Below are 14,858 nucleotides of genomic sequence, written 5' to 3' on the forward strand. Positions count from 1 at the left end.
TAAGCATAACACTGTGCACTGTACGACTCAGTAATCTTTCAGTCCCTCTAATTCTTCGCTCTTCTTGTCCTCTGTCTTTGAACCCTCAGATATCCGTGTGAACTACTGCTACACCAGGTTTGAAAATGGCCGCTGCCAGGCTCCAAAGCCTCAGAACACTTCCAAGGCGGAGTGCTGCTGCACTATAATGCCAGGTCAAGGCTGGGGAGACCCCTGTGAAATCTGCCCCACCAAGGGAGAGGGTGTGTACACTTCTTATCACATACACCCACATATGCAGGGAACACAAGACCTTGCACAAAATAATGTTTAACGTTATTCATCATGACTCTTATGCTTCCAGAGGGTTATCCTCTTCTCTGTCCCAATGTGGGATACGAACAGGGGAAAGATGACCACCCAAAAGGTTTGTGTGTCTTTGACATTGTCCTACATTCATGGTATAGTGCTGGATGTAATTAAGTTGGTGTTGATGTTTTTGTTATTGTAGATATTGATGAATGCCTCAATGATCCCTGCATCAATGGCGAGTGCATCAACATAGACGGCGCTTTCCGCTGCGAGTGCCCCATGGGATACAATCTGGACTTCAGTAAAGTCAAGTGTGAAGGCAGGTTCACTGATTCCCTATCTGCTATCATACTTTACTGAGGTACTAAGTAGATGTTCTATGACTCTTATACTTACGTGCTTAATGGAGTTTTTTGTGACTTTCTTGAATACAGACACTAATGAGTGTGCCAATGGCAATCCATGTGGAAACGGCACATGTACTAATGTCATTGGTGGCTTTGAGTGTGCGTGTGATGACGGCTTTGAGCCTGGGTCAATGATGACCTGTGAAGGTATGTACAATTATGTCTGCACTTCCATCATGCAGTCGTTGTGGTCTCTATACTATACTACTACTATACTGTAAGGTGTTGCCTTCTATCCCTTGACCAGACATCAACGAGTGCTCCCAGAATCCTCTGCTGTGTGCCTTCCGCTGCGTTAACGTGGTGGGCTCGTACGAGTGTAAATGTCCCACAGGCTACGTGCTGCGCGATGACAATAGGATGTGTAAAGGTAATACACTCATGCACTCCATTTACTGAATAGTGTTGTTAGAAAAGCACCTCATAGAGACATGCTGGCCCCGTCTATAAAGTTATAGTACACAATATCTCTGTGAGACCCTCAAGAGTTCTCTGTCTCAGGCAACCTTAAACTCTCTGGAAACTGTAGCCGGCCAAGTCACTGTTTACACCTCCGCTCTCTCAGATAGGCTGGGCACCATAGCAACGGTTGTATTTGGAGGGGAGCGCTGAGACAGGAGGAACTTGTCAGTGTCTGTAGCGTCACTGTTTACATTAAAGCTCCAAACAGACCACCAACCCTCCCAGTGCACGCCTGTTTGCACTTCAGAGAGCCATGTTGGATTGGGCGGTAACATTAAACTCCTGAGGGCCGCAGTTTGTTTGACCGTCTGTGTTACTTACATCACTGTTTTGCATTATCTTATTCTGAGTTTACTCTTTGCTCTCTAGATCAGAATGAGTGTGAGGACGGTATAGATGACTGTGCCAGCAGAGGCATGACCTGCAAGAACCTGATTGGTACATACATGTGCATCTGTCCCCCTGGATACATGCGGCAGCCCGGCGGAGATGGTTGCATTGGTAAGAATATCATACTGTCCACCTGTAGGAAATAATGAAACATAGTTCATGTTTATGGCCTTTAATCTTGGCTTCACTGTGCATACAATAAAAACTATGTTGATACACTGTAAGCATGTAAAAAGCCAGTTGTGTATTCTGGATGTTATTCAATTTGAAGTGCTGTTAACCCCCCCTCCCTCACACACACACTTCCTGTCCATGTCATAAGTGAATTTGTGACAGTCATACAATAGATTTTTAAGAAACTTAACAAGAGTACAATTCTTGTGAATATACTTTCTCGTTTTTGCCATAAAGATCAAATGTTAAGTTCTGAATATTGCTTTAAAATACAAGCAACCAGCTGCATCATTATAAATTAGAAAATGTTCATAAAACAGGACTCTTCGTAATAAACCCTTCCACAGGATTGAAGATTATACAATCCTTTAGAGAGATATCATTTGTGTTTGAGGTGAGATGTTGGTCTCTTTATTATAGGCTTTCTCCCTGATTTGTTTGTTCTGCTAGATCTGAATGAGTGTACAGCCAAACCAGGTACCTGTAAGAATGGCCGTTGTGAGAACACAGTGGGAAGCTTCCGCTGCAGATGTGACCAAGGATACGTCGCTAACCCCACACAGACTGAATGTATCGGTACGTATATTATTAGAAATGTATACATCTGCTCATACTGTATGTTTGTTTTCATTTTGCCCTTAAACATACGTAACCTACTGTGCTCTAACACAAAGTTTATTTATAAAAGATCCATAAAACTGAAAAGAAAACACTTCTTAGTGGCATGTTGTTTCTGTATTTCAAACACCTCCGAGTGAATAAGATGAAGAAATGGGATATAATTATAGGATGGACAGTTCAGGAGTCTAACCACTGGAATGTGTATGGGTTTAAAGAGAAAAAAATAGCTCTCAGATTGACAACACTCAAATAATATTTAAATGTTAAAGACTTAACATACATTTATGTCCTTGTATATTTGGATAAAAGATGATATTGAATCTTGGCTAACTAGGCGTACAAGTAATTGTTTCATGTCAAGTAAATGTAGCTATTCCATGACACTGTCTTGTTAAAAAACATGTGTCTGTTACTGTCAAGATAGTGGAGAGGAAATCCTTTCACAGCCTTCCTCCCTAATCTAAATATATACTTCTGGATAGACGTGATGTGTCGAATTTGGTGAGAAAACCACCAGGGAGATTTCGTGAGCGCTGTGGTTCTATTGCTATCTTCCTCATTACAGACAGTAGTGATAGAGCAGTGTCTGTTATCGTCTGGTTCTCCGAGGCCAGGTCATGTCTGGGTGGTTTGGTCTGCTTACCTCTGGCCCACCTCTTTATTTGTCTTCTGTCTGTTTGTCTCACATTACTTTCTCTGCCTCTTCCACCTTCCAGATAACCGAGAAGGCTTCTGCTTCACTGAGGTTTTGACCACCCTGTGTCAGATGACTTCTAGCAACAGGAACTTGGTGACCAAGTCTGAGTGTTGCTGTGACGGAGGCAGAGGCTGGGGCACAAGCTGTGAGCTCTGCCCCCTGCCCGGGACCACTCAGTACAAGAAGATGTGTCCTCTGGGACCCGGGTACACCACCGATGGCAGAGGTATCTTACAGCTGAGGAGACTGGAGTTCAAATTAGATCACTGTGAAAAACTGAGAATCGATTAACAACTGACTGCACATTTACCACAGTTGATGAGTGTGGATATTTCCATGACAATATTCTAGTTAAGAACGTGTTTTATTTAAGATGATTGACCATGCTGGTAGTTTTGCATGATGTAAACCAAAACTACGAGCCACTAGAAGTTTACATGTTTAGTTATTATACAGATTCTGGTTTATATTCAGTTCTGTAACTTGCAGCAGACAGCTGGTATTCATTTTGAAAACCTTTCTTTGTTTCAATGGAGTCTACAGCATTCAAGTCTAAAACTCATTTCTAGAAAGATCATTGCATTTATTAGCTATGATATGAGCAGAATAAACCTTGAAGACAATAAACAAAGAATCATAAAAAATCTACCTGTGTCAGCAGGCAGTGTTTCTAAACTAATCAATGATCATAAAGTATCTTAACGTAAAATAAAGCAGTGACATGATCAAGATGATGGATTATCTTAACAAAGTTAGAGTTATGTTCTGCGTTCTGGGTTGTAAACCACCAAGGTAAATGACTGCGCGAAAAGTACGAAATTTATTGATATGCTTTTTTAATTTGTCAGCTGAATACATTTAGCATGAAACTACTGATACGGTGGGTGTTAAGTTAAAGGTCCCATGACATGGCCATTTCTACTGATCATAATTCCATTGTTGAGGTCTACTAGAATAGATTTACATTGTTCAATGTTCCAAAATCACATTGGTTTCTCATACAGCGTCTCTGTATAGTATGTGTATTCACTCTCTGTCCTAAACGGCTTGTTGGAGCTCCTGCTCCCCCCCACCCCTCCCTGTGAGCCCACTGTGCTCTGATTGGTCAACTCGCCCACTCTGTTCTGATGAGTCCACCACCGTTACAGCTGAACATCAGTGATTATGTGTTACAATGGCGTTTGATAGCAACCAGAAAATGATACCAGTAATAACAAACAGATGAGAATGCTGCGTTGCGGGGCTCGCTGCTCCGCCCTTTGAGGCTCGAGGAGCGGACAGTGTGAGCTGGATTACTGGTGTCGGTTCCTGGTTGCTGCGTGGGGTCTGTGAGACAGCGAGACATCGCGGAACTCAGCCTGAGCACACACATACACTCACAGCCAAGCTGTTCGCCACACAGTTTGCCACACACTCACAGCCTGAGAAAAGATAAGGCTGAGTGAGTGTGTGTGCCGGCGAAACTCCGCGGAATAGCGCGGCTGAGAAAAGACAAGGCTGAGTGAGTGTGTGTGTGTGTGAGGAGCATTGGTCCATTTGGACCTGGGTATGGGCACGTCACTGTACTCAGGAATACAAAAATGGAAAAAGAAAAATCTCCAACGAGGCGTTCTGTGGCAGCATAGACAGGTTTTTTTTGTGTAAGAGTTTTACCCGCTACAGGGTGTACTTTGAGGGTTTGTGACTTTGCAGACTGTTCACATGCAGAAAAAGCTACATAACACACAAGGGGACGGGTAATAACCGGAAAAGCATGACATGGGACCTTTAAGATGCCTGTTGTTTGCAGTCTGCTGATTTAATCACCTGTAAAGCATTGTTTTTTCTTTGCCGGTAAAAATCAAAACGTTTATACTTGACACAACACTGATGTACAACTAAATGCGTTTAATAATTAGGTTTGTGTTTTTATTTTGGCAAAGAATATTGTCTTAAAGAAACAAAGACATGGACCAAGAATACACTGTTGTTCCTACTCAGGAATATTCCTTGTAATTCAGTTGTGATGAGTTTATCTGGAGCTAACTTTCCTTTCCTTTTCCAGATATTGATGAGTGTCGTGTGATGGGCAACTTGTGCAAGAACGGTCAGTGTCTCAACACTCTGGGCTCCTATAGCTGCACCTGCAAAACCGGCTACACTACTGACATCAGCAGCACACAGTGTGTGGGTAAGGCTTAATTTAACCTCCAGCACTTACACTTTATGGACTCTTTTCCTCCCATGCCTACTTCCCATCCTCATTCCTGCTGTCTAGTAAAGAGCCGAAACTACGTGGGTGGACTGCCCACACACTCCTCTAAAAAATGCAGTCTGCGTCTGTCTGTCTCGTCATCTCCGCTTATGGAATTTCTGGCTTCAGGATCAAACTCTCACTGTCTCACTATCACCCTCTCTCTAGATGTGGATGAATGCATACAAGCACCAAAGCCTTGTAATTTCATCTGTAAGAACACAGAGGGAGCATACCTCTGTTCCTGCCCCCGTGGATACATCCTACAGGAAGATGGAAAGAGCTGCAGAGGTAAGTGACACAAAGCAAAAAAGATCTAAATATTCAAAAGTAGCCTACATTACTTGAGTTCAGCAGGGTGCTCTTGGAAGGAGGCAGTGAGCAGAACAGCGAATCACTGTGTGAAGACGCTCCTTCACTGACTTGCTAGTGTCAATGTGTTTGTTAGTGAATCTGTACTCTGCATCCAAGCCTGTGACATCTGGCAGTGTCCCTGTTTATCAGGCTTGTTTGTGAGTCTAAACAAGTGCATGCTCGTGGTGTTTTTCAGGTCCTCTTTCAACTTTATTTACCATAGCTGTAGTTTCCCCCCCTTCAGCCCCCCTCTGTGTTTCCGGTGTCTGGTTCATTTGCAGTTCATTTGCAGGTCACTGACTGTAGAAGGACTGGAATTTTTACTCACAGCAAATAGCAGCATACAGTATCTTACACAGCTCCAACCATTGTATGTTGATGCAGAAGAGGAAGTAAAAGGACTTTACTAGAAGTACAAGCCCTGCATTTAAAATCGTACCTAATAGTACAAAAGTGTTGTCATCTAAATATACCAAAAGTGACAGTACCTATTATGCAGAAAGGCCCTTTTCAGGACACATTATATTATTTGATTTTAATTATTGATGCATTTGATTTGTTCACTGCTTTAATTTGCAGCTGGTAAATGTGGATCTCATTACAATGTCTGCTAGGTAGTTTAACACTAACCCTTACATTTTATTACACCATCATTATTAATTGATTTATATTTTGTATAAGTAATCCACAAATTAAAAAGTAACATTAGTTATAAAACGAATATAAAAGTAAGATATTTGTCATTTGTATGAAATAAAGTACAAGTACCTGAACATTTTACTTATGTACAGTACTTAAGTAAATTCCACCACAACTAAAATGTATTATGTAAAATGACTTTATTTCAATGTATAGCAGGTTTGATATTGTACAACTCTCTTTTTTACAGATCTGGATGAGTGTTCGACAAAGCAGCATAACTGTCAGTTCTTGTGTGTTAACACTATCGGAGGGTTTACCTGCAAATGTCCTCCTGGCTTCACCCAGCATCAAACAGCCTGCATAGGTAAATAAACATATGCATATTAAAGATGCACTGCACATCCAAAAAAAATGTAATACTCGTTATGCAAATGTCTGTGTATTCCCAGAAGCATCGTGTCAAATACACACAGTATGTTCCCTCACAGTAATTTCTAAAAGTGTCCAGCTCATAAAGGAGCCCTGAACCAGCCTTTTGTCCAACCTTTGCTAACTCCCGTTAATGGACTCCGGCTGATATCACACTGATCTTATTAGGCTGCACCAGTTTGGAGTCATGGCAGCTTAGCAATGCTTTGTTATGGAACGTTGCAGCAGATCGCCATGACTACCACAAGCTTTTTTTCCCCAGACCATAAAGCAGCTCCCATGACCTCACATGAAATCAGGGACAGGGAAACCTCAGTTTTGACTAAAGGAGCAACAGCAGACTAATGACATACAGCAGACGTGTTATTCATTTCAGAGTAAGGAGGTTGGAGAACATGGGTGTGACATTAGGAAAACTTCAGTAAATACTGCTGATGGGCTTTAGTGTAGGAAACCAAACCCAAACTCCTCCCGGACAGGTGCTCAAGGGCCAAGACTTATTATAAAGACCTTTTATTCTTTCTAATATACCTTTTCCTTATCACTGCCACTGTAAAGAAGTGTAAACCCTTCTTTAATATAATGTTATTTAAGGTAGCTGTATTCATTAAAACTGACTGACAATAATGCCTTCTTAAAATCAAGGCGTAAATCCATGTGAACAATAAGTGCCACAAAATCCCTCACTGTACATATTATCTATCAAACACACCGTCCCAAAATGGCTATCTAAAAAGTTACAACAAATTCCCATCTTTCTCATTGTTGCTTGCCCTTCAGACACAGCTCGATGTTAATTGGCAGTTACCAACAGTGGTCAAGCTGTAAAACAACATTTATTTTGATACTACACTCACTATGTTCTGCATTTGAAAGAAACATTTCCAGATTGTGTTGACGGACTGATCTAATCTTGGGTCTGTGTTGCTAAATTGTTTGAATTTCCTAATTAGGTTCAGATTTTCCGTCACTTCAGCCAAACATGTTTGTGATTAAATGACTCTTTCTCGGGAAAAACTAGATTATTTTGTCAAACAATTATTCCCAAAGTAAACAATTCACAATTTCACTCAAATGTTTGTTATTACTTCCTTTGGTCTGAAATGGAATCAGTAGGTGAGAGATTGTATTCCTAAACCCTTGCAGACTATGAGATCATTTGTATGAACAGTCCATAATGGACCGGCCCTTTAAAAAAAATGGAACCAATGTCGACTCGAATTTGACTATCCACTTTCAAATCAGCATATAATAAGATGTTTTACCCCTGTGTGAACCTTCCTTCTGTGTAGACAACAATGAATGTGCATCCGACCCCAACATGTGTGGCTCCAACGGGGCCTGCCAGAACACTCCAGGGAGCTTCAACTGCGATTGCCAGCGGGGATTCTCATTAGATCCCAATGGACAAAGCTGTGAAGGTCTGACAACAGTTTTTAACAACTTGAGTATCCGCTATTTCATTACAAAAAGTAGGCTCTTACTGTAGTTTTGTTGTGTGTCTGTCCCTCACAGATATGGATGAGTGTGATGGAAACCACAGGTGTCAGCATGGCTGTCAGAACCTGGTGGGTGGATACAGGTGCAGCTGTCCTCAAGGCTACCTGCAGCACTACCAGTGGAACCAGTGTGTAGGTTCGTAATACTGCCGTTATTTTTTATTTGCAAATATACAAACGATTTCCTTTTGGGACATCCTGATGCCTTGTTGCCAAAATACGTACCATGCAGCCTTGATGTTCTGGACTGGAGCCCAGCCTCGAGCCTTTTTAAAACAAGTCATCCATTCTTCATGTCTTTCCTGTCACTCTTAAGATATAAATATGTCAAAAAAGAAATGCCTTTCCTCTGGAAGTTCAACCCTTCCCTTGTTGGGGTAAGGTCATGAGAAAGGAAATGTTTTTAAAATAAATGCTCAAAAGATAAGTTATTATATATACACACACTTAAAATACAACCTATGACGAACATAATTAGAAATAATTCAGGCTTAGATAAAGTAATTGTGTCGTACAGTGTGTGTGTATGGCCCCAAATTAAGAGCTTTTGTTAGTTAAAGCTTTATTTTTAGTTTGAATCCCTCCACATATACACATTCATGGCCAGCTTTCCCAGCATTGTGTGTCCTTTAACTGGAATGACCTCTTGTTTGTTTACTTCCTGTGACCCAGATGAGAACGAGTGTCAGAACAGCAAGATCTGCGGCGGAGCGTCATGCCACAACACCCTGGGGAGCTTCCGCTGCCTCTGCCCCACCGGCTTTAACTACGAGCAGACAGACGCGGGCTGCTCAGACGTCAACGAGTGCTCCACCAGCCAAAACCCCTGCAAGTTCGGCTGCTCCAACACGGACGGGGGCTACCTCTGTGGATGTCCCACTGGTTACTTCCGTGCAGGACAAGGGTAAGTTAATGCATGGTTGTGAGCAGAGATGGGAAGTAGTGGAGTACAAATACTTTGTTACTGTACTTAAGTACATTTTTCTGGTACCAGTACTTTACTCCACTACTTATTTTTCTGACGACTTTTTACTTTTACTTCTTACATTTTTAACACAAATACCTGTACTTTCTACTTCTTACATTTTCAAAACAGGCTCGTTACTTTAGTTTTGATCTGTGTTTGGTGGCGTGATCATTATTATTTATCATTGCGGTCAGTTACTCTTTAAAACAGTTGGTAGTTATGGGCACTTTTTACTTAAGTACATTTCGAAGTCCATACTTCTTTACTTTTACTTGAGTAAAGAAGTTTAGTGAGTATTTCTACTTTTACCAGAGTATTTTTAAACACGAGTATCTGTACTTCTACTTGAGTAAAGGCTGTGTGTACTTTTCCCATCTCTGGCTGTGAGAAATCTCTCTGTAGATGGTTCTAAGTTACTGACAGCTTTGTCTTGTTTTCAGGCACTGTGTCACAGGTCTGGGCTTCACTAGTGGCGGCTCCAGTGCTGGACCGGAAGGTGAGGCAGATGATAACTCTCTGTCTCACGAGGCCTGCTATGAATGTAAGATCAACGGATATCCCAAGAAGGGACGCAAACGCCGCAGCACCAACTCGACACAGGAGGATCCTCAGGACGACTCACAGGTGACCTGGCTGCCTGAATGCAATATGCACCACTGTAGCTACCAATAAGGACACAGAAATACATCAACAATTCAGACTTAAAGAGTTGTTTAGAAAACGTATTCCAGACTATTTTCCAAATTTCAGGCCAACAAAATAATAAGCGTAGTAAAGGCTTCAGTATTTATCACTGGAAAAGTATTCAAAACCTTCTCTATAGTTTCTGGTCCATCTTTTAACATGTTAGGGATTGAATCTGAAAAATAAGGATCTCACTATTGCTCTTTTGAATAAGAAAACATACTGTGTAGGACACGTGTTATTATCCACTTCATTCACTTGGACCACGTTTCTCTATGCAGCTGACTGAGGAGATGGTGAGCCTGGCCAGTGTGGATATCGAGGACACGCTGCACATCCACCTGAACATCAGCGACCTGAGCAACCGCGACCACATCCTGGAGTTCACCCCGGCCTTATCCGCGCTCAGTGACCATGTGCGCTACAGCATTGACTACGGAAATGAAGAAGGCTACTTCAAGATAAATCAGAGAGAGGGCGTTAGCTACCTGCATCTGAGCAAGAAGAAGGCCCTGCTCTCAGGGGCATACTCCCTTCAGATCAGCAGCGTGCCCACGTACAGGAAGAAGGAGCTGGCTGAGCTGGAGGATCAACACGATAAAGACTACCTCACAGGACAGCTGGGAGACATACTGAAGATGAGGGTGCAGATCGTCCTTCATTAACCATCACAAGACTGAGACAGGCAGATGTTGCAGGCAGCTGCTAATTCAGTGTCAGGCTCACACTTCCAAAAAAAGCTAAAACATCTCTGACTCTGGATCAGCAGTCAGGGGCAACTTCTACTTGCTCCCACAGGGAGATCGGCTCGCCACCAAAGAGACAAGAAGGAGGGTTGGCAAAAGATGCCAAAGATGATTCTACATATCATAGATACAAAGATTGCCAAAGATGATTCTACATATCATAGATACAATTTCAGTGGAAAAAGCCAGCTGATTAAGGCGATATGATAGATTTCAGGCAAATGAAGAATACATTGCCCTAACACACAACATCAGCAGTGTGTGAAGCACTAGAAAGATTGTGAATGGTTTTTCAGGGTAGGGTTTAACGTTGTAAGATGATATGTGGAATCAAGTGCCACTTTGAAAGGGCATGAGGACTGCAGAAAGAACTTTTTAGAACCAAGCTTAGGTGAGAGGAAAGAGTGAGTCCCAATAGTCTGCGATGAATTCATTTCCTCCCCTCAGGTAAATAACCGAACAAACCTGCATACATGAAAGTAAACACATTTCTTCTTTCCAGTTATTCATTTCATGGAGTGTAGATGAAAGAATGTTATGGGAATGTTTAGGAGAGGAAAGGAACCAACCATGAACTATTGAGATGTAGCCATGTCTGAGCTTGAATGACTCCTACTGCATATTTAAACTATGCTTTTCCATCTTCCCTACTGACTAGAATAATTCATATTTACTGGTGCTAGCAACACAACTACATAGACATCTGAATGCACTGTATTACTATACAAAACTCAGTAGTCAACAATTATACAATTCCATTGGTCGTTCTGAAAATGTCATGTCTTTGCAACAGTAACAGCTAGCTTCATAGCCTGTCTGCGCTCTATACTACATGTAAATTGTGTTTATACTGTAATAATCGATGCCACTTTTAATCTATGAAGCATTTGTAAACTAGAGGAAGCCCCTGGAATAGAGGGGTTTGTAATGGTGCTTATAATGACCAACTACTTCCTTTGTAAACTGTGTATACATACACACACATTGATAATGCCTAACCTGGGCCTTCATGATTATGCACTGAGGTCTTAGTGGCCACACATTCTCTCACAAATACAATCAGTGCTGCATTGCCACGGACCAGCCTGACACGAGTCTGTGTTCTCTGTTCACATCAGTGAGGGTTTAGTTGTAAATTCACAATAAAAACATGTTTTTGGTGTACAAGTATTCACTGCTGTGATTCCCCTTAATCCAGATTTACTTTGTAATCACATTCAGCTACAGGCAGTTGCTTCATGTCAGAAATCTCTGGAACACACCTATGAATGGAGCTTTCATTTGTTGATGTGACGCTTATAAGACCAAGATGCAATTATTGTCCTGTGCTGCCCCATGTGGTGATTTGTTTAACTTTGAAGAGGATCAGACAATACGTTTATGAGACAGAACTCAATGTGACCGTCCCAGTAAATAAAGACTCCAGAATACAAAAACAAAACTTTATTTAATATATTCAGCATGTACATCTGGAGTACATTGGAGCTCTCAATTGCGTCCAGTTGATCCAAAACCTGCAGCACCACGCTCTGTCTCATCAAGCGTCTGAAAGAACAGGCAGAAAGTAGATTTAATGATTCAAAACTAAATCGGAGGACATCGGAAAAAACCTGCTTCAATAAATACCAAACTTCTAATAAAGCTGAACATTGTAACTTTCATGAAGCTCAGATATATTGCAGGGTATTACAACTGCATTCGTCTTAGCAAAGTGTTCTTCATCAAACTGAGTGCATGTACGCATTTATATTGTTCTTGCAGTTTACCTCTTGTTCCTCCAGATCGGGGTAGCAGATCCTCTCACAGACCAGCTGAGCAACTCTGTCACCCTTTTTTACTGTGAAGATGAATAGCAAGAGATGAGACAATGGTTTTTACATTGCATATCTTAAATTGCATGACATCAATGCAGGCTGTAATAAAAATCCAACCTAAATTTAAAATATTTGAATGATCATTTTAGATGTACAATTTATTTTCAAATCACTTTTAGCCAGTTGAAATGTTACAAACTGTAAAATTGCAACAACAACAAAATAGGCAGCTTTGGTATGTAAATCAGAGAAACAATTACATTTTATTAACAGTGTGCATATTAAAAAAATACTCTGGGAAAATGTTCCATTTCACACAGATGAATTTAAAAGCAGGGAAGGTTGAAACTCAACAAGTTATGTTTACTGTTGGTATAGTGAATTCTCAAAAATACAAATCGAATGGGTTAAGGGTACATTTTGCTGATAAACAAAAGTTACTCAGGTACGTCACTAATTTCACGACTCACCATCAAATGTGTCCTTGCTGAAGTTGAAGAGCACAACTCCCACATTTCCTCTATAGTCTTCATCTACAACCCCAGCTGAGGAGATCAGAGACATCAGAGAAATTAAATGACATGCATGACAAAAGGTTTAAAATGACACTTACTCAGTACAAGTAGACGAAACAGGTGAAGACTCACCACCAACATCAATGAAGTGTTTGGCTGCCAGTCCAGACCTCGGTGCTGAGTAAAATAAATGGTAAGATAGAATTAAGACGTGTTGTTCTGCAACTGGTTTCATATCTAAACTTGAATATACATACACCGAGCAAAACTTAAAAACAGTCTGTAGTCACCCAGCAGGAAAAACACGTAATGTTGGAGTTGCATCAGCTTGATAAACACTCACCAACTCTCCCATAGCAGCCATGAGGAACTGCTATCTGTATGTCCGTCTTCACAATGGCCTTATCCATAGGACCAAGGGTGTAATCATAGGCACTGTTTAAATTCAGAGAAATATGGTTTGCTGTTTACATGACAATATATAAAATACTTTTTTTTTTTGTACACAGGATTACATTCAGCAAGTAAATTCAACCTCTGTAGATGCATGAGCTTATTGTTCCCAAACATTTTAAGTGACTGCAACAGTTGGATTTGAACAAATGTATACCAAGTCATTAAACATACATTTTAAGGAATATACGATCACAATATTCATACTAAACCTAATTTACGCAAACGTTACAATGTCATTAAGTCAATTCAGAACACAAGCATTTTATTCAAAGTGCAAAACCAACCTGTAGAGATCATAACCCGCTGCTTTGTTTGAGCCTCTGGTCGGTGTGGTAGCATGCTCAGAGAGTTTTGCAAACCTGAGGACAGATCTTTCCTCTGCAGGCTTTGTCTCGGTCCTTGCCCTCTTCGATGGAGAAATTGTAGATGCATCTTTAACTTCTAGAGCGGGCATGATGGCAAAGTTTTACAGTTAAAACGGATAGTACACTAAATTGTTTATACGGACTTAAGACGCACTACTTGCTAACCAAGAGACACAACTACAGCCGACTACTACAAGGTATACAACCTCTCAAGCTTGCTTCTACTCCGGTTTCTTCGCGGTACTACTACTATTTAAAACGAATTTCCCGCGCTGGAAGTACCGCCAAATTAGCCCCTCCCCTAGAAAACCCAAACTTCAAACAGATACTTTATTATACAGCGCAAGTGTAATGAAAGTAACTCCAACATCGTATTAATAAAAGCTACACAACTGTCATGAATGCCTTTGGTGGAAAACCTATTCAATAAACATAAAGGAAAGTAAGTAAGTATTTTTCTGTAACTATGCCAACCCGTTGGTCACAAAGTTCTCGCGAGAGCTGCTGATGTAAACAACCGCCTCCTCCCGTCACAATGATATGTAACTAAAGAACAGGAACATGTTAGGTCAATATCAAGCCTCACTTTACTTACGCATTGCACCAGAATATAGCAGACGTAGTGTTGCGGGTGTTACGAGCTCAGTACAAGACAGATGAAGAACTTAACATAGTAAAACCATCCCGGTTTCATGTACTAAATGCTAGGCATGCTAGCAAAGCTAACGTCATTAAGCACTTGACATGCTAATAGATACGTTATCCATCCTAATGTCCAGCTTGCCTTTGTTAAGAGCGACTGTTTGAATATGAAATGTCTTTCCTACGAAACGTGGAGCAGCATCAAAAATCGCAGAGCATTGTAGATGAAGGTTCCTTAGCTTTAGCAACGTCCGTGTCATATTGTTTGCTAAGGTTGTCTGCAGGCTAACATCCGCTCAGCTGTTTGCTCTGCTCTTCCTGCTCCTCCCCCTGTCATGCAGCTGCTCGCTCACACTGCAACAGTGCAATGTTGAAACAAATAATAACAAAGATATTATTTGTATATATATAAAAAGAAATATATATTTATTGAAATACGAAAAAAATGTTTGTCGGTTCAACGTGTCTAT

The 14,858-nt window shown here is 41.0% G+C and overlaps 2 protein-coding genes across 6 annotated transcripts in view; one reads left to right on the top strand and one right to left on the bottom strand.

Moving 5' to 3' along the window:
- Positions 1–11,766, top strand: part of fbn1 (fibrillin 1) — a 60,562-nt gene extending 48,796 nt beyond the window's left edge. Inside the window, exons 52-67 of one of the 2 annotated variants that reach the window (XM_034220984.1) lie at positions 90–242; positions 344–406; positions 491–610; positions 726–845; positions 946–1,068; positions 1,530–1,661; positions 2,175–2,300; positions 3,062–3,268; positions 5,087–5,212; positions 5,444–5,566; positions 6,519–6,635; positions 7,993–8,121; positions 8,216–8,335; positions 8,872–9,103; positions 9,607–9,790; positions 10,132–10,515. In XM_034220984.1, coding sequence (XP_034076875.1) covers positions 90–242; positions 344–406; positions 491–610; positions 726–845; positions 946–1,068; positions 1,530–1,661; positions 2,175–2,300; positions 3,062–3,268; positions 5,087–5,212; positions 5,444–5,566; positions 6,519–6,635; positions 7,993–8,121; positions 8,216–8,335; positions 8,872–9,103; positions 9,607–9,790; positions 10,132–10,515 — 2,459 coding nt within the window. Of the gene's footprint in view, positions 1–89; positions 243–343; positions 407–490; positions 611–725; positions 846–945; positions 1,069–1,529; positions 1,662–2,174; positions 2,301–3,061; positions 3,269–5,086; positions 5,213–5,443; positions 5,567–6,518; positions 6,636–7,992; positions 8,122–8,215; positions 8,336–8,871; positions 9,104–9,606; positions 9,791–10,131 lie in introns of both variants that reach the window. The other variant, XM_034220985.1, reaches the window with a different exon arrangement.
- Positions 11,767–12,024: 258 nt separating this feature from the next.
- Positions 12,025–14,687, bottom strand: dut (deoxyuridine triphosphatase). Of its 4 annotated transcripts, none has more exons than XM_034220987.1 (7): positions 14,570–14,687; positions 13,666–13,822; positions 13,269–13,360; positions 13,058–13,102; positions 12,881–12,955; positions 12,363–12,433; positions 12,025–12,141 (listed from the first exon to the last, which is right to left on the bottom strand). In XM_034220987.1, exons 1-7 carry the CDS (start codon positions 14,646–14,648, stop codon positions 12,085–12,087), a joined length of 576 nt encoding a protein of 191 aa, XP_034076878.1. In that variant the 5' UTR covers positions 14,649–14,687; the 3' UTR covers positions 12,025–12,084. The 4 variants fall into 4 exon arrangements, with proteins under 4 accessions (XP_034076878.1, XP_034076877.1, XP_034076880.1 ...); XM_034220986.1 differs by having other exon boundaries at positions 14,531–14,687; XM_034220989.1 differs by having other exon boundaries at positions 14,342–14,609.
- Between the last annotated feature and the right edge of the window lie 171 nt (positions 14,688–14,858).

This window comes from Gymnodraco acuticeps, unplaced genomic scaffold (genome assembly GCF_902827175.1).
Source record: "Gymnodraco acuticeps unplaced genomic scaffold, fGymAcu1.1, whole genome shotgun sequence".
In the NCBI taxonomy this organism is placed as follows: Eukaryota; Metazoa; Chordata; class Actinopteri; order Perciformes; family Bathydraconidae; genus Gymnodraco; species Gymnodraco acuticeps.